This window comes from Trachypithecus francoisi, unplaced genomic scaffold, assembly GCF_009764315.1.
Source record: "Trachypithecus francoisi isolate TF-2019V2 unplaced genomic scaffold, Tfra_2.0 Lachesis_group16, whole genome shotgun sequence".
NCBI lineage: Eukaryota > Metazoa > Chordata > Mammalia > Primates > Cercopithecidae > Trachypithecus > Trachypithecus francoisi.
Genome location: NW_022681461.1, coordinates 282308 through 310230, shown reverse-complemented (window position 1 = coordinate 310230; position 27923 = coordinate 282308). Strand labels below are relative to the sequence as shown.

At 46.2% G+C, this 27923-nt stretch overlaps 1 protein-coding gene across 28 annotated transcripts in view; it reads right to left on the bottom strand.

Moving 5' to 3' along the window:
- AOPEP (aminopeptidase O (putative)) overlaps nucleotides 1-27923 on the bottom strand; it is a 378597-nt gene that overhangs the window by 90028 nt on the left and 260646 nt on the right. For 27 of the 28 annotated variants that reach the window (XR_004443283.1, XR_004443284.1, XR_004443285.1 and 24 more), the window contains 3 exons: nucleotides 26249-26309; nucleotides 880-942; nucleotides 527-601 (listed from right to left, as the gene is read on the bottom strand). Coding sequence is in view for 20 of the 28 variants with exons in the window: in XM_033236603.1 (XP_033092494.1) it covers nucleotides 527-601; nucleotides 880-942; nucleotides 26249-26309 (199 nt within the window). In the remaining 8 variants the exon portion in view is untranslated. Of the gene's footprint in view, nucleotides 1-526; nucleotides 602-877; nucleotides 943-26248; nucleotides 26310-27923 lie in introns of those variants that run through there. The other variant, XR_004443290.1, reaches the window with a different exon arrangement.

Here is a 27923-nt window from a genome sequence, read left to right as displayed (position 1 = left end):
TTCTGCAAAGTAACATACTGAAATTCAAAACTTAGGTAAACAAATTTCTCATTTGCTTTACAGCAAATAAAATTCCTCCTAGTGTTTTAAAAGTAATCCACTTCTTTCTTCTTCTCTCTCCATTTCTTAGGTGACTCCCATTTAAAGTCTAGGTGAGAGAACGTACCGCACGGAAACCTAACACTGGGCGATTTCTTCGGAACACTTTTCATTTTTCAGAGGTACCTTAACACTGAGATAATAAACACCGCTGATCTAAAATAATAATGGAACCCACCTAAATCCTACTGCTGTATTTAATGCGCAAGAAACAAATCTCACGGGTTATTCTCTCTTTATGAGAATATGCAGATGATTAGGCTTATCGACCAGTATTTCCACAGAATTTCCCCGTAGATTAAATCTATGGTTTATTATAACAAAAACTTTTTAAATTCAACGCTGCTCTATTGTCATGACCAGGTCCTCGCGGGGCAGAAGCGGATTTACCGAGACCCGCACCGAGCACCGTCTCGGGAGCCCCTACCTTTTCAAACACCTCTTCCCTCTCCCTGCGCTTCCGTTTTCGGGGTCTCCGGTTCACTCGAATCCACTTCGTGACCTGAGGTTCAAAAACCACAGCATTTCAAACAAGGCGACGGGGTCCTGACGGCCGCCCCGCAGCGCGAGAACGCAGAGACCCCCGGCCCCGCCACCTGGTCTTCCCCGCGCCCGCCCGCGGGGCTCCCGACCTTCGTGCCCGGCCGCTCCCCGCGCCGCAGCCCCGAGCCCGGCGGGTAGTCCCCGCGCCCGAGCCGCAGCCCCGAGCCAGGGCCTCTCGCCAGCCGCGGTCTCGCGTCGGCGCCTCCGGGGCGCAGGGGCCGCGCCGCCCGCACTCACCTCGGCGCGCACTTGCCGCGCGAGCCCGCACTCCGCCCCGGCGTGGCGCTCCCGCTGCAGCGGCTGCGGGGAAGAGGACACAGGCAAGTTTACCGCGGGCGCAGCCCCGGCCTCCCTGCCCCGCGCCCGCTAACTCGGCGTGCCCGCCCCGTACCTCGCCCGCGGCCGGGGAGGACGCCGCGGGGGCGCCGGAGCCCGCGCCCTGCGCCCGGCCGGGGTCCGCATCACCTCAGGCGCGGCGCGGGCGGCGAGCGCGGGGCCTGGGCGGCGGCGCGGGCGGGCGGGCGCCGAGCGGGGGCGGGGCCTGCCTTAAAGGTATAGCGGCCGCGCCGCCTCCCGCAGGTCGCCCGTGCCGCGCCGGCGCTGTATTGTTCTCGCCGCCAACGGCGTGTTCCCGCTCCTGTTCCCGCTCCCGCTCCCGCTCCCGCTCCCGGGCTCCGGCCGCCCCGCGTCCCCGCGCCCCGCGAGCGGCTTCCCGGCAGCGAGAGGGGCCCCGGCCGCCCGCCGCAGGCTGGAGGGAGCGGTGGCGGGGAAGGAACCCCGCCCGCGGCCAGCCTAGCGCGCTCCTGGGGTCAGAAACCTGGTCCCGGTGGCTTTCGCGGAGGGAAAGCAACTTTCCTAGTGTCCTAGTGGAGTTTTCTCCGGGAACGGGCTCTACGCCGTCGAGCAGACGTTTCCCAGCGGCCCCTCTGGGCTCCGGGCAGCGGCAGGTGACCTCCCGGGGGCGAGGCCGGGGCGCAGAGAAACCCAGCCCCGCTCCCGCCAGTGTGGACCCCCAGAACCACTGGGTAGGATTTAAAAAGGAGGGGTCAATCTGTTTTCATAATTTGGGAGAAAGTTTACACTTAGTTTATAAAAATGTGCAATACCCCAAGATTTTCCTCCACCCGCCAAAGGCCTTCTCATCCTCATCAGCAGTGGCTGGAACCCGCCTGCCTCTGAGGGCGGGCCGGGGCGAAGAGTGGGGTTGTCCTGCTGCTTGCTGGATCTTGACCATCCCTTTAACTTTATCACATTTCTTTAAAGGAAATCTGTCTTGCCCTCTCTTTATTGCTACTCCATCCTTCTTTCAAGATCAAAAGGTTTAGATCAAAGCCAAGATCAAACTCACTACTTTAAATAGCAGCAACTTTGCCATGGAGTATTTTACACAGAGGAGCTTAATGGAGACATCAGGATTTTATCCCTTCATTCCATATTCATAACTGGACTACTTAAAATTACACGGATGATGCATGTCTATTTCCTAAAACAACAAGTCTGCTCAAATGAGGGATTCTTACTTTGTGTTTCCAGGAATACAAAAAAGTTGAAATCTAGACAGTAATATAAACAGACGTGTTAACCATTGTGTGTCATTATTATAATAGCTAAGTGCTACGAAATGTGTGCTCATTTGCTAAAGATTTTCAAAAGTCCAGTAATAGGAATAAACACAACTATTACATGAAAGCTGTTGTTAACAGCTAGGTACTAGTTACTTGAAAAGTTTTTTCCCCTTGCAATTTTTAACTGGTTGCAGTCACATACGCACACACGCGTTCTTAATTCTATAAATCCCATTGAACCACTGGAAAGATCTTAGAAACCAAGACCTGGAAACCCTGTCTTGCTGCTACTGACACAGTTTCCTTTCTTCCTAGCACCCAGATCATGGATAACCTAACGGTTGCTGGCATGAGCTGAACAAAGGAAACAGCCTACTGTCACTCTGCTCTTCTAGGATTTTGCTAAGTAGGAAGCAAAAGCTGTGACCCATCCTAATTGACTCTTGTCTCCTTGTTTGTCCTTTGTCCCCCAACTCTTCTCCCAATTGCCATCCCAGAATCCATCCTCCACAGAGAAGCCAGAATGGTATGTCCCAAGGTAATTCAAATGATACCACTTTGCTTCACTGAGAACGCTTTTCCATCTCTTTGCCTGGCTAGCCCACTTATCCTGTAGTTCTGGGTTTCAGCAGCGCTTTTGCAGAAAGGTCTTGCCTTACTCCCCAATCCAAATTATGTCACTCCACTGTTCTTTCTAATAGCATCCTGTTTATTTCCTTTAGAGTGATTTTTAGAGCAGTTTTAAGTTTATAGAAAAACTGAGCAGAAAGCAGTTCCCGTATTTGTACCCACTCACCAGCTTCCCCATTATTAACATATTGCATTAGAATATTTATTATAACGAGGAACCAATATTGATACATTATTATTCACTAAAGTCAAATTTACATTAGGGCTCACTCTGTCATGTGCAGTTATTAGAGCTCTTTTAAAAATGTACTGAACGTCCCTCTCCCCAGCTGGACTTTATGCTCCAAGAAGAAAGAGATCCTGTTTCTTTTGTTCCTGATTTTTGTTCAGTCCACCAGAAACACTGCCTGGCACATACTAGAAATCCAATAAATATGTTACATAGTGAATGGAAGGATAAAGGAACAAATGAAGGACACCTAAAATTTCAAGGAGGAGAAGTCTTAAAATGAAGATCTTTCTAATTAACTCCTGTTTGTTTCACCACTAAAATGCTTAATTTGTAAAGAGCCTAGAATTTTACATTTTTACAAGAGGGAGACCATGGGATATTAGTTACATTGCCAGGGTAATTTTATAAACAGGCTGTGCATGGTGGCTCACACCTGTAATCCCAGCACTTTGGGAGGCCAGGGTGGGAGGAGCTCTTGGGCCTAAGAGTTGAACACCAGCCTGGGCAACACAGCAAGACCCCTGTCTCTACCAAAAAAAAAAAAAAAAAAAATTAGCCAGGCATGGTGGTGTTAGCCTGCAGTACCAGCTACCCAGGAGGGTGAGGTGGGGGGATCACTTGAGCCCAGAAGGCAGAGGCTACAGTGAGCCATGATCGCACCATTGCACTCCAGCCTGGGCAACAGAGTGAGATCCTGCCTCAAAAAAATATTAATAAGTAAATAACAATAAAAATAAATTTAATAAAATTGAAATGAGAAAGGCTCCTAATCCCTCACATATGAATCACTAAAATTATATTCAGAATGGTGCTAGAAGCTGAATTTAATCTAGAATGAAAGATCTACATATTGCATGACACTGAAAAAATTCTTATTGTGTTCAATCCAACCTGAACACATTTCTCCTGTTGTCTACCTGAATCTCCCCTTCTTCACGGGCTGATGCCAATGAAGACGGTGTAGAGAAACTGGAAGACCGCTTTTTTAAAAACTGGAATTCTGTGGTGGGGGATGGGCATTCTAATTACTGCCTTTGAGAATGCAGTAAAAGCACTTTAAAGCTGTCTCTTAAAAACAGATGTTTTCTATCTGAATTGTATCTTTAAAAATGCCTCATCCAGTAGATACGCATGTTTTGAAAGGAAGTTGTTCTACGAAACTTTTTTGGTCAAAGCAGTTCCTCATAGCTGAAGACAATGTCCGAGGCTGAGGAAAATACCATTGCTTTAAAATTATTTAACCTTGTGATTGACTGCAGATTACTTTTGGAGGGAAGGCCTTTTTCCGTTTTCTTCAGTTTCCTTCCTTTTCTTAGACAAAGACGAAATTCCTCCTATCACTGGAAAAATATAGTGATACCAACTTCACGTTATGGGTGTGTTTTCTCTTCCTGCTTCTACTTCATGGAGGAGGCACGGGGCAGAGGAAGGAGGAGCCAGCCTTCCTAGGCACCAGGAAGGCCAAAGGGCAAGCAAGGGGCTCTGCTATGGTCCCAAAGAGCCGCAAATGGCAAATTACATTCCTTTGGGCACAGCGGAGGGAAAGCTATCCACTAAAAGAAACCAAATATCTTTGAATACCAAACAAGGTCGAGAGTTCCAGAAGCTTCCACTGGTTTCAGAAGTGTTCTATTGCCAACATACGTTCAGGGTAAATTTAAAAGTAAGAATCTACACACATCTAGAAATAAAATCCAGGCTGGATTAAGTTTCAAAAATAAAGTAGGATTGGGGTAAAGTTATCAAATATTTATTTTATTTTTTTTTTTTTTGAGACAGAGTCTCGCTCTGTCGCCCAGGCTGGAGTGCAGTGGCCGGATCTCAGCTCACTGCAAGCTCCGCCTCCTGGGTTCACGCCATTCTCCTGCCTCAGCCTCCCGAGTAACTGGGACTACAGGCGCCCGCCACCACGCCCGGCTAGTTTTTTGTATTTTTTAGTAGAGACAGGGTTTCGCTGTGTTAGCCAGGATGGTCTCGATCTCCTGACCTCGTGATCCGCCCGTCTCGGCCTCCCAAAGTGCTGGGATTACAGGCTTGAGCCACCGCGCCCGGCCCAAATATTTATATCTTTAAATTTGGTTTATTTATTTATTTTGAGACTGTGTCTTGCTCTTATCACCCAGGCTGGAGTGCAGTGGTGCAATCTCAGCTCACTGCAACCCCCACCTCCCAGGCTCAAGCGATTCTTCTGCCTCAGGCTCCCAAGTAGCTGGGATTACAGTCACGCACCACCATGCCCAGCTAATTTTTGTACTTTTAGTAGAGACAGGGTTTCACCATGTTGGCCAGGCTGGTCTCGAACTTCTGATCTCAGGTGATTCACCTGCCTCGGCCTCCCAAAGTGCTGGTTTATAGATGTGAGCCACCGTGCCTGGCCGTCTATTATTTTTAAATATAGCATCCTTTATGTTATATTTTTGGATTATTTTAGAAAATTATAAATTAATCCAAAAATATAAAAGATGTTACATAAAGGATGTTTAGAGGGTTGTTTATTCCGTTAGATAGTAATTTTCTATGAAGAGCCACAGGACAGTCTTCTCCCTGGTGTCCGCATCAGGAATAGTTTGACTTGATCAGCTGGTTTGGTTTTACCTGTTATTTGTATTATTTGTATTTGCCCATTCTGTCTCTGTATTAGATAAACTAGTTTTTTTGTTGTTGTTTCTTTTTTTAGGAGGATTTTGGTCCTGCCAAACGGACCTCTTAGTGGAAGTCCTTATAAAGCCTAATTTTCAAAAAAGGAAGTCGGTTTCACGCTGGGCGCAGTGGATTGCTGAGGCCGTGGCTCCGCGGCGAACCGGCTAACAGGCCATCTTTCTCTCAGGAGCCATAACCTGAGCTCACTACTGCTAAAAACCTTTCTAGAGATCAACTGAGGGAACAGGTACAATGCTTAGTTCTTCCATTTCTGGACCCCCTCTGAGAATCTGATGCAGGCTAATGGTGCTGTCAGCTCCTTACAAAAAAAATACACCTACAGCACACACACCCCAACTGTCAGGAGGTTCACAGATTCTTCTGTACCTAAACTTGTAGTCTGGATACTCTAAAATCCCTTCTTGGAATAAGCCAGACCACTTTAAAGCTGGCCCTGGACTTGGTCTTATGGGCACTCTGTGAAAGTCCTGTTATCGCATTAAGTTCTGGTAAGAAGCCATCAACCTTTATTGAGGTGCATTATAAGAAACAGCCCCATAAAATCCATCACGATGTTTACCGGAAGGATGGATTTAGAGGGTTGTTTATTCCATTAGACAGTAATTTTCTGTGAGGAGCCACAGGACAGTTGTCTTCCTGGTGTCGGCATCAGGGATAGTCGGACTTAGGCAGCTTGTTTGTTTTCACCTCTTGCATCTGCAATTTATCCCTCTTCCCTCTTCTAGAAAGCTTAGAGCTCTGTGACCCTGTTTAACCAGGCATAGGAACGTCAGGGTGTGCATATTATATGCTAATTTAATTCCTGGCCCCATCCTTTTTTGCTACCATTATTTTCTTGTTGCTTCATTTTTCTTGTTTTATTTCTATCATGTTATATTTATCTGTTTTGGAAGATGCCTTCACTCCATTTTGGACAGGGAAGAGTATGAATTAATAACGTATTCTGGTTTTTTGTTGTTGTTGTTTTTTAATTTCCTTTTTCTCTTTGGATGGGAGAAAGGAGGATCTGGGAAAATCTTACAGTTCTAATATTTATCTTCATTAACAACGTTTAGAAGTAAAATACAGAAGTTAAGGATGTATGGCTGTTCTTATAACTCTACTTATAAAATTCTAGGGAAAGAACTGTCAAAAAATAAACATAGTACTATGCAGACATGATACTATACAGACATCATCAAATAAACATTACTATACAGGACTATTATAAAAAGGCTAACCAACAAAATATTTTATCTCTTGGTATCAAAACCAGAAGAAAGGGGCTTAGATTTGGAGAGAATAATATAAGTTGAACATATAGACAGGTTATTCACATAAAAAACATATTAAATGCCTACTGTGAAACAGAGCACTAGATTTCGTGAATGCAAAGATGAGTAAGACAAAGATGAGTAAGTCCCTGTCCTCAGGAAACTCCTGTGACAAGGTAGTAATACAGCAAGGTATAAGGAGCACACAGCCGGCTTGCCTAGTAGCTGTGCCCCCTCTAAGCCTCCTTCCTCATAAAGTTCTGATCAAATGACATGTAATTTGCTTAGAACAGGAAGCAGTTGCTATTTATCAACTTCTAAATGACTAGAATTAAGAAGCAATACAACATCACTAGAAGCTGGAGGGAAGTGACTTTAAGACAAAAAAAGTACTGACGCGTCCCTACCGGAGACCACAGGACCTGAGACTGCTTGAGAGAGTAAGAGTGGCAATTGCCTACAGAACTGAAGGCTTTACAACGTGCTTCCATACACAGACTGTTCTGCTCGTTCCTCACACAGTCCCATCTGAAAGGTGGAAAAACTGAGTCTCAGGGGATCTCATATCGCTTGGCCCCTGGGTCTCCTGGTTGGAAGTGGAGTACTCTTTCTACTCCAGCGTGAGTGCTTACGGAACATCTAGTGTGACTGTCTCACTTTAACATATTTATTCATTATATGGATTAGATCAACCCCAGATGAAAACATAGGCTGCAAAATATAATTCCATACTATAAAAGTCTACTGAAAAATACATTCTAAAAAGCAGACATTATTCTATTTCCTTCAATGCCTTCAATTATTTACAGGGCTTGATTTTCATGGACATTATAACCTTAAAGAGTTTTCAGCTGTGTGTGGTGGCTCATGCCTATAATGCTAGCACTTTGGGAGGCTGAGGTGGGAGGATCACTTGAGGCCAGGAGTTCAAGACCATCCTGGGAAACGTAGTGAGATCCCGTCTCTACAAAAAATGAAAATAAAAAATTAGCTGGGCACGGTGGCATATGCCTCTAGGCCCAGGTACTCAGGAGGCTGAGGGAGAAGTATCGCTTGAGCCCTGGAGTTTGAGGCTCCAGTGAGCTACTGTTGTGCCACTGCACTCCAGCCTGGGTGATAGAGCAAGACTCTGTCTCAAAAAAAAAAAAATGGTCATGGTGAAATACAAAATTATGTAAGGGCGGTTTCAGATTAGTGGTTTCTACCCTCGAGTGCTTATTCGAGTCACCAGCAAGTGTTTTACAAATCCCAATGCCCCGGTGACCACTTAGGTTCCCATCTCTGAGAGTAGGACCCAGGCGTCAGTCATTTCTAAAGCCCCTCCATCCCTCAGGCTTCCAATGTGCAGGCAGCACTGAGAACCACTGCCTTAGATAATTTTAATGATGCCCCATCTCAAATAGGTTACTATGAAAAAATTCCAGATGCTTGGGAGACATCTAAATTTCAAAGTCAATGCCACAGGTGATGGCCACTCAGTATGCTCTACTACAGTAAGTCCAGTTTGGCAGATGGCAGACACAGTGTTGGCAGGATGGGCTCGTGGGCCAAGCCAGGAGTCACTTCCTGCAGCTCACACCAAGGGATAAAATTTTGGGCAAGATAAGTGAAGCATACACACAAAAAGAACTAAAAAGAAATGGAAGATTTCAACATTCTACCCGGAAGGGAGGCAACAATGGGCAGCTATCTGATTTTTTTTTCTAAAGCTAATACAATCTGGGTCCTTAGCAAAAAGTACATACATCCTTATCTTTAGGAACCCAGTCTTAGTGCTGACCTGCAATACTGTAGACATGAAGGTGGTATTTCCAACTCGTCATCTGCAGATGATGTTCTAATGATGCTGATGGCTGTCATCCATTCCCTTGAAGTGAACATTTGCATTGGGAAGATTGCTGGCTAGAATGAGGGACAGGCTGCACCAATGGAAAAGACCCTTCGCCGTGTGCAGAAGGTATTGTTCCATTCAGGAAGCAAGCCGTGCTGACTTCCTCGAGTCCTGGGCACTGTGCACTAACCACAGGGCTCTAGTGTTCAGAAAACACACACACACACTGCTGCTATAGGAACATTATTCTGGCAACATGCCTTACAGAAGGGATTCGTTACTATTGAAAAACACAAAAATATCAGATGTTGCTATTTCACTAGCTTGAAAAGCAAACAACCATGTCTAGGCACTTTCCCGTTATTTCCTAAGATAGAGCAGGTGTGGTATCTGAAGTGTGGGCACATGGACGTGTGGATGCTCCACAGTGCCTTTGAAGGAGGGGACATGATGGGAGTCTGTGGCCCTGGCATGTCCATTTTTAAAAAGCGTGGCACTCACACTGGGTGGCTTGTTATATGGCCTCCAAAAGAAACCCAGTGAAGTCACAATTTGCAACAAGAGGAATGGGCCTGAGTCATCCATCCCTCGATGAAGAAGTAAAATCACACACACACACACACACACACGCAAGTAAAATCCACCACATGTGGGGGGTGGAGTGGCTGTCCCAAATATAAATAATATATGAGAGAAAGCTATTTTCCAGAATGTTTGTTCACCAGTCAGTGCCATACAAGGAGGTGTTCCAGGAAAACAATGGGAAGGGCCAGAATTAATTGGCTGCTAATCTCTTCACTTTTTGTAGGATGTTTTCTCCAGCGGTGGATGAAATCAGTGTTTAATGCTACACAGGCCCAGCTGTGTCCATATAAGGAAAGCCCAGGCTCACGTCTCTCCGTGAATAAGGACCTGTCCTCCCCTCCCTGTGTTCTGCTTCCACCCACTGCGTGTGGAGGTGGAGAGTGGGAGCCGGGGAATGTGAACTTGATCCAGCACTGATCAGCCAAGCAGCAAACGCTCATTGTTCTTTAGATACCAAACATAACTTCTTTCTACTAGGGATAAACCCAGCCGTTCTGTACATAACACAGCTTTTGTGCTCACCAGTATGCTAGTTGGAAAAGAACCACAAAGAACATTAGCGTTTTATTAGACATCTCCTAATATGCAGAATGAAGAACCTACCCAGTTAATTTATATTCATATTAATATTAGGTACGTTAGAATCTTATTAAATCTATCTTCTAGGAGTTTCTGAATGCTTTTATAATTATGGATTTCAATTTATTATGTAAATATTATGGTCTGTTCTGCCTTCTATGAGAGCATTTCTTACCATCACTGCCTTGATCTCTGCAGTTCAAGGATACTGGAAATCATGATAAAGGACAACCAAATATACGGTTGCTGTTTTTACAGGTCACTCTGTAAATGTGACTGAACTGTTTCCGTACGAAGCCAGGGTGTCATGGGAAGTCCACAGTTGGGAACTTAGACTCTGTCATTGCCACCAAGAAGCTCTGTGGCCTTGGACGTGCATGTCAACCTCTGAGCTATGAAACAGAAACAATGCTGCGGTGAAGACAAAATGAAATGGTGCATACAGCAAAAGGCACAAAATAGACCAGTAAATGCGAATCCCTTTCCCTTTCCCCTCAGAAACAAAAGCCTATCAAGTATTCTGAACCTAAACAAATTTTCGAAGGTATCAAAATAACTGAGTTGTGACGTCATAATAAAAAGCCTGGCCTGACAAGCGCGCAGGCTCAACGCCCTTGTCCAGAGCCCGCAAAGACACAGCACATCTGAGCTCCACAAACAAGTGTGTGTCCCTTCCAGTGACAACCAATGGACGTGAAAAAGAAGTTCTGTTTCTCGTATGTCTTATTATAAAGGAGATAACTTCATTTCTGGTCCTGTCGCATTCAAAATAGTAAGCTGAGTGTTATTACAACAATATCACAAAGTGAAATTTGATAGTTCTTTTTTTCTTTTGTTGAAATGGAGTTTCACTCTGTTGCCCGGGCTACAATGCAGTGGACTGATCTCAGGTCACTGCAACCTTCACCTCCTGGGTTCAAACAATTTTCCTGTCTCAGCCTCCCGAGTAGCTGGGATTACAGGTGCACACCACCATGCCCAAAAATACAAAAATAAAATAATAAAATAAAATAAAATAAAAATAAAAATTTTGTATTTTTAGTAGAGACAAGGTTTCACTATGTTGGTCAGGCTGGTCTCGAACTCCTGATCTCAGGTGATCCGCCCGCCTCGGCCTCCCCAAGTGCTGGGATTACAGGCATGAGCCACCGTACCCAGCCTGAAATTTTATATTTCTACATTGCTCTCTGAAGATACCACCATGGTCAGGTGCTAGATGCAAAAATAGCTGTAATCCTAACCGGAGCTACATGCATTTAAAACCAGTATAATAATTAAGGATGAAGGCTTTTAAGTCAGACAGATTTGGTTTTCAGTTTCTTCATCTATAAAATGGTTATCATAACAGTGTCTCCACGGAGTTGTGACTGGGATAAGTAAATAGCTATTATGTGGAATGCACTTAGTATACAGCCTTTTCTGCTCATTCTGGATGTTCTAAATAGGGTACTCTAGTCGACTGGGGGCAGGGAGGTGAGGGGAAGGAGTGAAGGGAAGGATTAGGTTAAAAACTACAGTTCTATAGAGAGTTAGACAATCTACATATTCTTAGATTTACGCATTTGCAGCTTAATTGACTGGAGGCATTTATGCAAAACCCAGGCAGATGTCTCTCAATTATAAAACCAATGACAGTGACTAGGAAATACAATTTGAGGAGGAATAACCAGAGAGGATTGTAGAGCAACTGCCTTTGCAATAAACAGAATCCAGAAGCATCTTAAGGAGAAGTATGTCTCTACCTGGCTACGTGGAATGTGAAAAATGGCCGCATGCGTGGCTGGGGAGAAGGAGGGAGACACCAGAGAAAAACAAGAGGAAGTGCTTGGACAAAAGGCAAGAGAGGCTGTCTGATGTGGGAGGCAGCTTCTCCGTCCCAGGGAAACAGACCCCGGGGTGGAGGGGTTATCTCCAGCCGAATCCCATTATCGCCTGTTGCCCTGGAGTCTGAGTCCCAAATTCTGATGTATTGACTTTGGCCTCCCTTCCGTGCATTTTCGTGCCAATAAAGTTGCTGAAATTAAAGAAGAACTGAATTGTGAAGCCTTCTGGCATAAGTAATGTCATATTGCGAAGTCGAGGCTAATAACAACCAGGATGCTGGTAACACCCTTACGGAAAACCATCTGATCTACATGTCCCTCAGTGCGGTTTGAAACTCCCCTCGGCCTACAAAGGAAAATATTTTTAGCATGTAGCATACTTTGTAACAGACATATAAATGCACCAAAAATACAATTTTAGGAAAGCATCTGGGTTTGATCATTTCAACCCCAAATAGGTTCTACTTTCTCAATATAAGAAATACTGCAACGTTTTGCTATAAAATATGCAGCAATCACTGTAGCAATTTCTCATACAATGTCATTACTGGTTCTGTTTGTTTTTTTAAAAGCAGCAAATACTCGAATGATTGAGATAAAAAGCAGCATAAAACATGAAGTGCTCTTTCGAGAGCATTGGGCACCAACGGCTTCCCCTCCTCCAAAAGGCAAACTCAACCCACTGGACTTTTCCCCCAAGGTTATTTAGGCAACAGGCATAAATAAATATTTTATCTCTATGCCTCAAAATGTATCTTAGAAATAATAGTTGTCCCTGTCTAAGGTAAAACTGACCTGCAGTTATTACTGACCCACAGGAATTTTAAGACTAAAAAGGCTAGCAAAATTTTTTTCATCTCCTGGTCAAACAGGTTAATCTCTATGAATAATTGATTTCAACTAGAAGCAAATGCCTATTCTTCAGCGGTCAGCCAGCATAAATGCTTTTGTAGATTGATTATTACTCAATTCTCTGAATCATCTCTCAAACAGCAATTTTCCACTGGAAAAGAAAAGAAATGAACAAACAGGGTTCCCTGATAGTGTAAGTCTGTAAAACACCAAACAGGACAAAGCATTTTTAAACAACTCTCCCAACACCAGTCCAAACTAAGGACAACTTTTAAGTCTGAGGGCAATTCTGCAGGTTCCAAGGACAGAAGGAAAGACACAAAGTAAATCGCAACTTTTCTCTTCTCAGACGTGACCAGGTGCACCTGCATCGCAGGCCTCCGCGTGGCACCGGACGCACCCCGGCCAGCTCCCCTTATCCCCAAAGAGGCAGTGAGCCTCCGAGAGGGCACGCGGCTCGCCCACTGCTACACGGCTTCGAGGTGGTACAGCTGACTCCAAAGCTGGTATTTAATGGATTCACTGACATCTCCATCCACTATAGGACTAGCTTTGCTGAACAAAACTTCACAATAAAGAACTCTGCAAAGGAACATGGATCTGGATATAACACAACTGACTTTCCTCCTCTACCCAGCCTCCAATCTTGTTCATTAACTTTAAAGTAACGCTGCCTTGCATGTTATGCACTAAACTGTTTGGAGCTCACTTACAGTGTGATGGTGGTGGCTATAACTCGACAGGATCAGAAGCAGAAAATACTGGGGTCGTAAAGGCCCAAGCTGGAGGACTGACCTGGAAGAACAGGGTCTTCTGCTGAATGACCTCAACAGACTCCTTACCAAGCACCAGTGAAGAGTAGACAGCTGCCATCCAGAGGTGTGTGACAAGAACACTGGCCTTTTTAAACACACATTGGGATCTGTGCAGTTCGACAATCATTGACAGTTACCCTGACGGTGATACGCTGGTTGGCTGGCCACCACCTTTGTGCTCTCTGACTCTGGGTCAGCTCCAGGGCGAAAGACAGGGACTCTGGTTGGAAGTGTGCTTGTGAAAGCAAATAAGAGGATATGAAAAACGTACATCAAGATACACTTTTTGTTTAACCATTTCCTTTTTCACATTCGTTTGTTTGTTTGGGTGGCCTGGTATTTATTATCTAATTTAGTTTCCATCTCAAGTGAGGAATGGCTGTATCTTTCCAAATGCAAAGACCTAAACTAATCTCTACATACAATCACATTCACTCACACCAAAAAATATACCAGCTTTTTGATGCACTGGAGCCCAGTATTTCCTATGCAAAATATTCCATCGTGATACCTAGGACTACCATTTAGAAATAACTAGTGGAAAAGGGGCATGTATACCCATGACACATATTTATGAAAAGCCCTGGAAAGTGAGGTCTACATTCCTGCATCCGTGAAAGAGTAGGAAGAAACAGCTTCAAGAAAAAAGGAGTCATTAATGAAAAATCATCACTTCTCAGGGCCCTCTGCCATACTCCTTTATCACCTACTCATAGGTCTTCACAGAAACTAAGGCAAAGATGGGACCCAAATTATAAAATGCTTTAGTCTGATGGGCTGAAGACTCAGAATCCTGTACTCCAGCCATAGCTCTGCCACTAGCTAGTGCTGCAAGCTTGGGCAGATGACTACACTTCTCCTGGGGCTCCGCTACCCTGGTGAGAAGGTGCATTGCACTCTAAGACTCATCTGTAGCCTGGGATTCTACAGCAAACCCAAAGTTGCACAATACCAGAAAAAACTAATATTTAACCATGAAGCAGCAGAGGCCACGCCGGAGAAATACCATGCAGATATTAAATGTATACGTATTTGGTACCACATAATGGCTTGCACAAAAGAGAAGGAAAAAAAGCTCTGACGCTAAAAGTAGCCAGATGCTCCTGATGGCTTTCCTGGCTAGCAGGTGCTCCGGCTGCAAGAGCTGAGACAAGCCACTGGGAGCACCGTGGAGGCCACGGTGGGAGCAGCGGCCTACAACGCCCTGGGCACCAATCTTCTGTCAGCATGTGCCAGGATGCTGTGCGATGTCAGCCAGCCAGGGGCATGCATGTGTGTGCAGCCATGTGCACAACTCACTCAACTGCTGCTTCGCAGGGCTTTGTCCTCCGGGGTGGGAAGAGTACAATGTCAATATAAAATAATCTGCTTTTGGCCTGGTGCAGTGGCTCCTGCCCGTAATCCCAGCACTTTGGGAGGCTGAGGCAGGATGATCACCTGAGGTCAGGAGTTCGAGACCAGACTGGCCAACATGGTGAAAGCCCGTCTCTACTAAAAATACAAAAAATTATTTTAAAAAAATTACAGGTGCAGACCTGTAGTCCCAGCTACTTGGGAGGCTGAGGCAGGAGAATCGCTTGAACCCAGGAAGAGGAGGTTACAGTGAGCCGAGATAGCGCCACTGCACTCCAGCCTGAGTGACAGTGAAACTCCACCTCAGAAATAAATAAATAAATAAATAAAATAATCTGCTTTTGATGAAGAGTCTACCAGAGTATGTCTTTAACATAATAAAAGAGAAAATGGGGGCAGTTTTTCTTAAAAAGCAGAATCATTATTTTTCTATTGATATAAGGCTTAATACTCCAGAGCTGCTTTGTCCTAGTTCTTTGAGTTTGCATGCCCCCTCTTTCTAAAAACGTTTCTCTACAAAATAAAGCAGCACTGCAGTGAAATCCTATGACAGGTCCGCTCATTATGAGGGATGCAGTAGTGCTTACTTCAGTGACTCTTTCTGTGGGCCAGCACTTAAAAGCCTGGAAGACAGGTACTGCCCATGTGTCCAAACACAGCTCACCGGACTACGGCTCGAGGACAGTCACGCTGGCTCCTTTGCACAATGGGTCAGCTGACTTGTGACTGAGTGGGGCGTAGGAGCAGACTCCTCCCTCCAAGCATCTTTGTTTTCTTACAGATTTAGCCTCCCAGCGGAACATGGCAAACACAAGACACCAACCTCTACAGTTGTTTGCAGGTCTCAGACTCTGGGGTGGAGGCCTGTTGGGCAAAGGTTGGTTTGCAGACGCTTCCAGAAGCCACGAGAGCTCATCATGGGCAGGGTCTGTGCCCTTTCGGCTTTATGTGCAAACTGCCCAGCGCAACGTTCAGCAAACTGCTTAAACTAAACCACAAAGCCAAATGTTTGGGTTACTCGGCCGGGCGCAGTGGCTCACGCTTGTAATCCCAGCACTTTGGGAGACTGAGGCGGGCAGATCACAAGGTCAGGAGTTTGAGACCAGCCTGGCCAATATGGTGAAACCCTGTCGCTACTAAAAATACAAAAATTAGCTGGGCGTGTTGGCAGGTGCCTGTAATCCCAGCTACTCGGGAGGCTGAGGCAGGAGAATCACTTGATCCCTGGAGGTGGAGGTTGCAGTGAGCCAAGATCACACCACTGCACTCCAGCCTGGACAACACAGTGAGACTCTGTCTTAAAACAACAACAACAAAAAAGTTTGGGTTACTCAGGAAGGCTATAAAAATGAAGGATTCTAAGGGTTTCGGTTGTACTTAGAAACTTCTTGGCCAGGCACAGTGGCTCATGCCTGTAATCTCAGCACTTTGGGAGGCCGAGGAAAGCGGATCACGGGTCAGGAGATCGAGGACATCCTGGCCAACACGGTAAAACCCCATCTCTACTAAAAATACAAAAATTGGCTGGACGCAGTGGCTCACGCCTATAATCCCAGCACTTTGGGAGGCCTAGGTGGGTGGATCACAAGGTCAGGAGATCAAGACCATCCTCACTAACACAGTGAAACCCCGTCTCTACTAAAAATACAAAAACATTAGCCAGGCGTGGTGGCGGGCGCCTGTAGTCCCAGCTCCTCAGGAAGCTGAGGCAGGAGAATGGTGTGAACCCGCGAGGCAGAGCTTGCAGTAAGTGGAGATCGCGCCACTGCACTCCAGCCTGGGAGACAGAGCAAGACTCCGTCTCAAAATAAACAAACAAAAAATACAAAAATTAGCTGAGTGTGGTGTTGTGCGCCTGTAGTCCCAGCTACTTGGGAGGCTGAGGCAGGAGAATCGCTTGAACCCAAGAGGCGGAGATTGCAGTGAGCCAAGATTGCGCCACTGCACTCCAGCCTGGGCGACAGACAGAGACTCTGTCCCAAAAAAAAAAAAAGAGAAGAAACTTCTTTTGATAGAATATATTTCAGAATATGAGATAATTAAGGAGTATGTTGACCGGTTCCAGTCGTACCTATGGAGATGCTGACTCAGTAGCAGGTTTGGGCTGGCTCCGGGATATGCAGTTTTAATCAGCCTCCTACATGATTCTGATGACCAGGTCTCCCTGAGTGCCTTCAACTCAAGCCTGCAGAGCTAGACTTCCAGCAAGAACCCAGCTTGATCCTATTATTAAGACCCACACATACATGGGCCACTACCAGCTGTCTCATTAGCTGCATTTTTTCAGTGCTCGTGGCCTCTGTTTCCTTTTGCTTCTGGTTATCTGTCAGTGTTCAAGGGCAGGACCAGGTTATCCTTCATACACCTAGCAAATATTAGCTCTCTAGTGTCATATCTTTAATGTGTCTGTGTGCATCTGAGCCCGTTCAGAATTCTTACTCTTTTTATAGGAAAAATAAGCCTTCCTCTGTGCTCACCAAAAAAATGTACGTCTAATCTGAGATCATGAAAGCTGTGGGCAATTGACTCTCCCTGCCGACTTCCCAACGTCCTTCCCCATCGTGAGTAGGATTTGGGTGCGTCAGCTGCATCACATTCATCTGTGCTTGCTTCGTGTGGCTTCCCACTCATTCCTGTGGATGCAGGCCTTCCTCAGCCCACTGCATGTCCTCTCTGGATAGACAGACACCGTTGGTTATCCAGATACTTACAGCTGTTTTTAGAAATATCCATGTAAGTTAATAGCTGCTGGAACAGAAAGTTTAGTCAGAAACCAAGAAGCAAAAGTCAGTCTAGCTGTTCCACACGCTCCACTAGACTACCTCTTCCCTACACAGAGGGGAAAAACATGGCTTTTCACCAGGGAGCTGTCTCTCCAGGCAAGTCTGCTGACCCCCTGACCATGTCTCAACATGCTGCTCAAGTCCTGTCACTCCTTCCACAAGCCATCAGTGGCTCCTCAATCTGCAGGAACTCTCTAGCATCACATTCAAGTCCCTGTGTAATCTGGCTGGGTCCTGCCCCACTCACCATTCCCCCTCACAGATCCTGCCCTCTATGTAGAACAAGCAACAATTAAACATGTCCCTAACAAGAAAAACAGAAAGGGAAAAGATTACAACCCCAAACCATGATCAAACTGCATTCACCCAGTATATTTTATCAGTATTTAAAATGCATTCATCCCTCTATTATTCAGGAGCAGAACAATCTTGGTTAGATTGTTGTAGGGGCGGAGAGGGACCTGAGAATGAGAAGGAGGCTGAATGGGAAGGATTCTTGCCTGCACCCTTCCAGCTGAGGACGCCGCCTTGACTTCGCTGGGGCTGGGATGCTAACCCGCTGAGCCTTCATCAGAGTTATGACGCTAGTTAATCAGCTTCCCAGTGCTGAGATTTGACTCTGCCTGATGCTGTTCAGACAGGCACACTGAGTCTTCCAGCAGCACACCTTGGTTATGTCGCTCTCTCTGCCCTAAGGGCCTTCTCCACAATCTCCACCTGCCCACGCTCTACCTGCCTGTCCTTCAAGACTTGCTTCAAACTCTCTCTGCTTTCACAGATCAAAACGGCCTTTCTTCTGAACACTAAGTTTTTCACCACTTACGGCTTTCTGCCTTAGATTAGTTATTTATGTATCTATTTTTCCTACTGAATTATTAAGCATCTTGAAGGCAAAGCCTGTATTTCTCTCATCTTTGAATCAGCCACAGTCCCTCATCAAGAACAGATGTGTGGGTTCCACTCATGGGAAGAAGGATAGGAAAAGACTGGACTCAGAGGTCTGATTTCAGATTCTGGAAGAAGCTTCCTCTTGCAAATATCATCCATCTGGTCTGGATGCTTGACAGTTCTACTGTAGAAGCCTGAGCTCTAAGCTCTGACACTTACAAAGGAAACCTTCAAGAGAGAGGAAACACTTTTAATTCTTGTTATTCACTTGAAGTCTAGTCTTAGACTACTGTGAATGAAATTCACACTCGTTCTGGAAATCAGGTTTTGAGAGGCAGAAATGAAGGAAGGACACAGCTTTCATTTGGGGGCACCAGAGGAAAATGTCTCTTATTTCATTGTGGTGCCTTGTGCAGTAAAGAGGTCAATATATTTGGATGGTGTCAAATCAGATGCCCCAATGTTACACCTCATGCAGCGCAGACCTTCAGCTATTACCAGTTTCCAGGGGAATGGACCCTTCCACATGTATTTCTCTCTCATGCCACCAAGACATGATTTTTAATTCTTGTGCACTCACAAGATACTAACATCATTTGGGACCAAAAAATATACCCAGAGCACATCCATCCATTCGGGAATAAAATGCAGTGTGGTTGCACTGAGTAAGCTTTATTGGCCATTTTGAAGGGATTCACTAGAATGCAGAACTAGTGAGAGACGTACTGAGAATAAGGTCAATAGGAATGGCTAAATTGTGTACCACCAAATTCATATACTCAATTCCTAACCCCCAGTACAACTCACAATGCAACTGTATTGGACTCAGGGCCTTTTGAAAGGAAATTAAGGTAAAATTCAGTCATATTGCTGGGCCCTAACCCAATATAACTGGTGTACTTATACACAGAGCAGGTGAGGACAGATGTGTGCACGCATACAGAGGAGAGACTACATGAGGACATGATGAGAAGGTGGCCGTCTGCAAGCCGAGGAGAGAGGCCTCACCAGAAACCAACCCTGTTGGCACCTTGGTCTTGGACCTCCAGCCTCCAGAACTGTGAGGAAAAAAATCTCTGTTGTTTAAGCCATCCAGTCTGTGGTACTTAGTGATGGCAACCCCAGCAAACTCATATGAGCACAAAGCCTTAGATGCCAAAAATAAAGGAAATTAAGCTAAAAATGAAAAGATTTTAATAAACCCTCCCCCTCTCTCTTGTGACTCTGCCGAGCAGTAGAGCAATTTGAAGAGCCTGTGGAGGGGCCAGGTGCTCGGATGAACAGAAGCGACTGGATGACTCAGAGGCATTTTGGGTGCTGCCTCAAGTGAGGCCGGAGAACCTGTTCCACATGTCTTCAAGGATCCTTGACAAGATGTTTAGTCACTTAGAAAATATAAGTTTAACTACTGGACAAAAATGACAGCAAAATTACTAGGAGCCCAAATAATATACCACATTATGGCAACTGCTATTATAGATACAGAAGAAGCAACGATACCGTGGTACATATAATTTGAAAAATATACTGTCTCTGGAATTTGCAAAATAATCAGTTTCAGTTTTCCTGACTGACCATTCAATGTAGAATTCTTACAGACACCACTGAGATTGAGTATCCTGATGGGCCTTAAAATTATGTTAATAACACTGCGTAACGTGTGCCGTGAGAAGCCTACGAGCTACTCCCCTGTGAAGCCAGCTGGGTTTCTCTGTGCTAAAAGCACATCGTGACTACAGTGACATAAAGCCCCTTGCATACTGTCTTATCGAGTATTCTCAATTCTGTGATTGCAGCATTTTCCCTACAAGACTTCAGTTTTCTATCATCTGCTCGTGCGGCCTCTGGCAACTTGCAGGTGTTTGCTCGGAAAGAAGTGGCATTTTCCCAAGGTGACAAAATAACCTGTTGTTCTAAATTCTGGGATTCAGGAGCAAGTCTGGGAACCCAAGCTGCTTTCTGCCTATTTCTGGGACACATTACTGTCGGCTCATTTCCCATCTTCTCTCTCCTCCTCACTGACGCTGCTGCGATGATTTTGCCAGGAACTGGCTGCTGAGCACTTCCTCCAAAGAGGAGACTGAGGTACAGAAGACACCTGCGGTTCCCCTGAGGCAGGGTGCTTGTTGTTCGCAACCCAGGAAACCAGTCTACCGAGAGTTGAAACCCAGAGCTGATGCAAGGCTGCTAGTCCATGCCCTCTGAATGTCCACTCTGAACCTAGCACGCCCGCCCGTACCTGCGGATTCTCATCATCCACGCTGTCACTGCAAACTGAAGGGTGTCTATGGATCAACCAGCTCTATCTTTACCCACACATTTGACAAGAATACAGATGATTTCACTCATATCTATTCTGAGGGTGACTTTAAGGCATTATGCACTCAGATTTTAATTCAACTAATAGCTTTAGAACAGCTCTACTCAACAGGAATATGCAAGCCACATGTGTCATTTTAAATTTGCTAGTTGCTACATTTAAAAAGAAGTAACAGGTAGGACTGATTTTAACATATTTTATTTATTTAACATGTTGAAATGATAACAAAATATTATCATTTCAACATGTAACCAATATTTTTAAAAACATTAATGAAATACTTACATCCATTTTTGTACTAAGTCTCCTAAATCTGATGTGTTCTCATAGTCCGTCTCAATTTGGGTGCTAAATATTCATCAGAAATGTTTGGTCTCTACTTCATAACATTCCGAGTTGAAAAAGTAGACTCATTCACATACCCAAGGTATTTCAAATAATAACTAAATTATGAGATTTTAAATTTAAATTTAATTACGATTAAATTAAAAAATCAGCTCTGGCTGGGCGCGGTGGCTCACGCCTGTAATCCCAGCACTTCGGGAGGCCGAGGCGGGTGGATCACGAAGTCAGGAGATCGAGACCATCCTGGCTAACACAGTGAAACCTCGTCTCTACTAAAAAATACAAAAAACTAGCCGGGCGAGGTGGCGGCGCCTGTAGTCCCAGCTACTTGGGAGGCTGAGGCAGGAGAACGGCGTAAACCCGGGAGGCGGAGCTTGCAGTGAGCTGAGATCGCGCCACTGCACTCCAGCCTGGGCGACAGAGCGAGACTCCGTCTCAGAAAAAAAAAAACAGCTCCTCGGTGCTTTCGATATATTTCAAGTGTTTGCCAACCACATGTAGCTAGTGCATGGGACGGTGAGCCCCTGAGCATCTACTATTCATCTATGCAAGGCCCACAATAGGCACTACGGGATGAGGCTTACAGAGAGAACCCTTGTTTCTGGGGGTGGGGAGGGACGGCAGGGGACGGGTACAGAGAGAAACATGTAAGACAGGTTGTGATGCATGCTAAAGAAAGGGAGAAGAAAGCATGCCAAGGAGCGGAGGGCATGCACAAAGGCAGGCTGATGGAAAAGCTTGCCAATACCTGTGCACTGACAGTCGCGAGTGGCCCAGTCTCCAGAACGGTGGGAAATAACGGTGAAAGGGTGGCTTTGACCAGTCTGCTGGCAGCCTCAAATAGCAGGCCAAGGAGTTTGTTCTAAATGCATTGTCCATGGGAGAAAAGTCTCTGGTAAGAAGAATGGGTCTGAGATGTGTTGTGGGGAGATTTACTTGACAATGATATGAACAATGAATGAAAAAGGAGAGAGCTAAAAGACCAGTTAGCTGTTGCACCCGTCCAAGAGAAATATAATTTATACATGGCAGAGGTGCTCAGAAAGGAAAGAAAATTAGACATTTGATAAGTGTGTACAGTAGGGCCTCAGGACTTGGCAATGTAGGGAGGAAATCAAAGAGAGGGAGGAGTCAGAGTTCTGTAGAAACTGGCTGGCTCTCACCTGTAATCCCAGCACTTTGGGAGGCTGAGGCAGGCGGATCATGGGTCAGGAATTCGAGACGAGCCTGGCCAATATGGTGAAACCCCATCTCTACTAAAACTACAAAAATTAGCAGGCATGCATGCCTGCCTGTAGTCCTGGCCGCTAGGGAGGCTGAGGCAGAAGAATCACTTGAACCGGGAGGCAGAGGTTGCAGTGAGCCAAAATCGCGCCACTGCACTCCAGCCTGGGTGACAAAGCGAGACTGTCTCAAAAAAAACCAAAACCAAACAAAAAACACAGTTCTATAGTAACTAAAATAAGGAGTGTAGAAGAAAGGCTGGATGCAGAAAGTTATTTATAGTGTATTTGCATATAAATGTTTTAAAAGAAGACTGGAATAGATGGCTATGGGCCAAGGGAAACCTTTTGTTTGGACAGACATGAAAAAAACCCAAAATCTATTTATAGAGCTGTCAAATTAGAGGAAGGTGCAACTTTCTGAGAATAACTGTAGAGTATACTCTTCTAATAGTGTGGGGTAGGCCCGAGTAAGTTTGATCATGGTATTATTCATCAGGAAGCGGTGCAGCTCTTTAAAAGTATTGCCCGGGAGGTCGAGGCTGTGGTGAGGCAAGATCACGCCACTGCACTCCAGCTTGGGTGACACAGTGAGACTCTGTCTCAAAAAAAAAAAAAAATTGCTCTTGAATTATATTAAGGGATGTGGGAAACTACTCAGTGTATATCCTTAAATGAATAACTTAAGTTTGGAAGATAAGACTCCACTTTTATTTCAAAAGAATGTGCACCTACAAGCCGTTCCGCGCAGAAACTGTGTGGGCGGCCACAGCGGGCGGTTATCAGGTGCGGGTGATCTCTGGAGGTGCCACTGAGGGCAGCGAGGAGTTTCACATGTTCTATTTTGCTATTGTTTGAATTTGCTACAGAGGGCATGTTATTTTTACTTTTAAAGAGGGAGAGAAAGGAAAAGGTAAAATATGTATTTATATACCCAGAACAATGAGTGAAAGGATGTACATAAAAAATTGTCTCTGGGTCATTTTTATTTTCTTATTTAGACTTTTTTGTATCCCAAAGTAAATGTGTAACTCTTCTATAACCAGAAAAGAAAGTCATAAAAAGACATAATCTATAGTGCTGATGGTGCAAAATCAATTTTAAATCTCTTTGCAAGGCCAAAGGTTATAGAGTTGGGATATTCTTTAAAGAGGTTAGGATCCAATTTCTTTTGCTTCTTCAGGGCTCATGCTCACTTTTACTGAAGCTATTTCCACTTTTTAAAAATGATTTCCATTCAGTGTAGCCAAAAAGGAAAATCGAGGCCCATGGCAGTGCGAGCCTTCCTGAGAGAAGACAAAAAGCCTCTGTGACCTGTGGAAGTGGAAGCCCCACCAGTGGAACACGACTCTTTTGTCATGAATGACTTCCGTTGGTGGTGGACAGAAAATGTTACGAGAACAAAGAGCATCAGAGCAATTTCAGGGCCCCGGCTGTCACTCCAGGGCACGCATCCTAGTAACTTTATATTATAATGATGGGGGCAAAGAACAAGGTGTCCCGTTCACCACGAGCCTCCTGCAGCCGGAGGCTCTCAGGCCCTTGTAGAGCTTTTCACTGAAGTGGAAACGACACAGAACTCTCAAGGAGTGGGAAAGGGGTTGAGAGCAGGTGAATCAGCAGCAGCCGCCGAAATCACGGCCAGAACGGGTCGAGGAGACCAAAAGACGCCATCCGATCACCCGCCAATGGCAAGGCATGCGCTAAACCAGAGTCCTTTCTGTCTGACACTGTTGTTTTTACCGAACAGTGAAGCACCCACGGAAATACCAGTTGGGTCTTAAACACAATTTATAGCCGGTTGGCCTCACTGCACCTGGCTGTTTTGACAGCAGGTCTCTTCAGTTTATAGCAGAGATTCTTGTCTACACTACAAGCTGTCACTAATGCAACCAGACCTTTGGAAAAAATGTATAGCTTAGAGGCAAATCTCTCCTTCCACAGACCCCTCCCTCTTTTAATGAAAACCAAAAGCCTCCTGCTGGCAGCAAAGCCTCCTCCTCTGCAGGGGAAATGACCAGCCCCCGGCAGTGACAGAGCCAGCCCAGCACCACAGCCTAAGTGGGGTGCGCAGCCAGCCCAGCACCACAGCCTAAGTGGGGTGCGTAGCCAGCCCCAGCACCACAGCCTAAGTGGGGTGCGCAGCCAGCCCCAGCACCACAGCCTAAGTGGGGTGCAGAGCCAGCCCAGCACCACAGCCTAAGTGGGGTGTGCCTGCTTCTGGGTATAGGATTAAAGTCTCTTTCTTTCCCCCTCCCTAGGGGCTAACGGCTGCGAACAGCAGTCTTCTTGTTCCAGGCCAGGAAATTTGGGAGCCAGTTACTGGAGCTCTCAGCTTCCAGGCCACACTAAGAATGTCTGGGAACCTTGTAACAGCCTGGCTTAGGAGCACAAAGCAAAAGGCTGCAGCAAATGTCCCCCACCACCTGCACTCCCATCTGAAACATGAAGGGAAAGGCTTGGTTATTCATACCTAGACAAGCCTTAACTTGTTTTTCCTGGAAGTTTGTCCTCAGTGAGCAGTCTGGTTTGGAAGTCACCGTCTCAGAGCCCACGGGCCCGCACTGTCATCCACATGAGTGAAAGGCACTGCCCCCAACCATGCACTGCCTTGTCCCACCCCTGCTTTGTTTTGTTTGTGAGACTCAGGATTTTTTTATTTTTTCCTCCCAGAAGGACCGGACCAAAGAAATAATTTGTAACAGGTGACACACATTCCTGAACTGAATGCAAACTGTCCTTTTTTAGGAGTGAGCTTTATGGTGGGCTGACGGCTGACATTTCCCATGTGGTGAAAATGCACAAAGATGTGAGGAGGGGGGTGAAAAGGTAATGGAGAGCAGCCCCTCCTGTCCCATCATTTCATGGTTCACAGACATTCACTGACATTGAGACCCTCCCAAGGGGAAGCTCACGTAACCAGCCATGAAACCAGAAACCAGCAGGCTACAGGGCCTGCCTTACCACGCGGGTCCGCCCCTAGACGCCAAGGCCCACCACCCTGGGGTAGGCCCAGCCTGAGAGAGCTCCCAGCCTGAGGTCCTCTGACGGCGCATCTGGGATCCTACCCTCAGATCTCCCAGGGCCTAGGCTTGCCATGGCCAGCATTCAACTTGGCGAAGGGGCCGGGGCTGTCCAGTGGTCTCTGGGAGGTGCAGGGCCAGAGGAAAGTGGATGGGGAGAGGAGCTCCGGGCCAGGTGATTTCCACAGAGCTAGGGATGGCCAGAAAAAGGCTTCTCCCTTAGAGCTGCCCACAGACTGAAAGCAGGGGAGAGAACAAGAATCTCCGGCTAGGAGGAGCTCGGGTCCCTAAGACAGAGAGACCAGTGGAAATGGGTTAGCCGGGTGAGAAGGCCGGCCTGAGACAGGAGCCCGACACAGAACCAGGAGACGAGGGAGCCGCAGACATGTCAGGGAAACAAGGGACAGGGACCACGGGGCAGGACAGACGACGGCGACGGTCGCAAACCAACTCCTGTGTCGGGCTGCATCCGAAGAGCAGAGCTGGAGGCCGGCTGCTCCCCCGCCACCTCCTCCCCCGCCCCCTGCCCCCTGGGGCTCGGAACTGGTGGCTGGTGGCTCCGCCCAAAATCTACCCCACGTTTTGCAGGGCCTCGTTTAGCAGGGAGTTCAGGCACTACCATCACTTCCACCTACACCATGGTCCCTTGAAAGTGGCCAGAGGCCCACCCCGCAACGAGGGCGGAAACGCAGAGGGGAGACAAGCGTTCTCACTTGCGGACCCTTGCACTCAGTAAGATAATGACTTTCCTACACATATAGTAAGACATCACTGTCATGACTGACGTGCTAGGCAGCAAGTTTTACTATTCTCCGTGGATTCTACCAGTGGTTATCTTGAGTTACCTTTGGTATTCCGGAACTCTCAAGCCAGTCTTGGTAGATGTTTTCAACAGACAACTCAAGCCTTTAGAAATAAAACAACAAAAAGCAAAGGATTAAAAAGTTACAGAGCACTTATGACACAGACTGGTTCTCTCTAACGGGGCACATGACAGCATCAATCTTCCAGAAGCACCTGGGCTTTAAAGAAAGGGCAGCATCCCCGGGTTACAGTGTGGAAGCGGGTCCCGTCACAAGACAGCTTCTCTTCGTCAACGGCAACATGCACGAGGACATCGAAGGCCCCAGGTGCAGCATCACAGGTGCTTTCAGTGCTTTGAACGGAACTATTTGGTTGGCACAGCCCATTTCGGGAGGATAAGGCATATTCACAGCACACATCGGGCACAGCTGCTTCCCGGGAGTGTAGTGAGGCAAAGCGAAATTGCAACGTTATGGCATTTAGTGCGTCAACACAAAGTAGGCACTTTATAGGAAAGATGGACGAGAACAAGCAAAAATAATACAGATCACTACCAGACCACAGAGAGCCTCAGGTGCGAGGAATGAGGACCACTTCCACTGTCTCCTTCCAACCGGGCCCCGTTCTGCTTTATTTAGGTGTTATCATTGCTTGGTATGTCCTATCTAAAGTCAGCTGAAATTCTGCTTTCATGCCCCGCTGGCTTGATGCTCCTTAAAACCGCTAAGTCTTCAGCATATTTAGGATCACCAGAGCTCAGGCTGTGTCCTTTTGTCTTCCTGGGCTAATGCAGCTTTAAGCACACCCATCCCCTCAACCTCTTCCAGATAACTCTTGCTCATACCCAGGATCTCTGCTTCCAGAGAGGCCTTTCTTGACCTCCTCCCAGCCTGAGGCAAGGCCTCCCCAGGGCCGTAACATCTGTCACACTCCCTGTTCTCTGCCTCACAGCGTCCACCAGAGTTTGTTATTGAGTGTCTGCTCGACTACTCGACTTAGTTACTGTCTCCTCGCTGGATAGAAACCATCTGAGATCTGATTCCTGGTATGAAAGAGGATCCTCATTTTTTTATTTGAATGAATGAAAGCACATTTAATTGTAGACTCATTAAAATTATTCCTTTTAAAGACAATATTCACTTTTCCAGCAAGATACTTCCAAGTTGTTAAGCTCTGCCTCTTTTAAATCTTAATGTATTATACGCTACATCATATATAAAAGTCTGTAACTATATACCTGCTTTCTCCCTCCCTGTTGGAATTCCAGAAGTTATGAAAAGATCCAGTGTTACACACACTGTTAAGGAGCTGGAAGGCCAAGGGCACCACTCCCCTGACCCTGTGGGTGGTGCTGCAGACGGGAAGTAGTGAGGTAGGGAGGGAAGGGGGGATTGGCTTGGGGAGGGCTGGAGGAAAAGGGGACTGACTGATTTTCTCTTCCTTTTCTTCCCCCTATTGGTCACTCACTGGTGCCTCTCGTCCTCCCTAGCCAAGGGCAAAAGGAAAGGCTGCTTAAAAAGGCAATTGCTATTTCCAAACAGAAGAAGTTCGTGGAGGGAAAGGGGACTTATGCAGAAAAAGGGCTTTGAGTTCAGACGAAAGATGAAGGCCCTCTGTGTGACCGGCAGGCAGGCAGAAGGGAAGGGTGCTGCCTCTCTAGGTCCTCCAGGGTCCCAGACTCAGTGGAGTTACCTGGCAGACCTCCCTCGCTGGGCC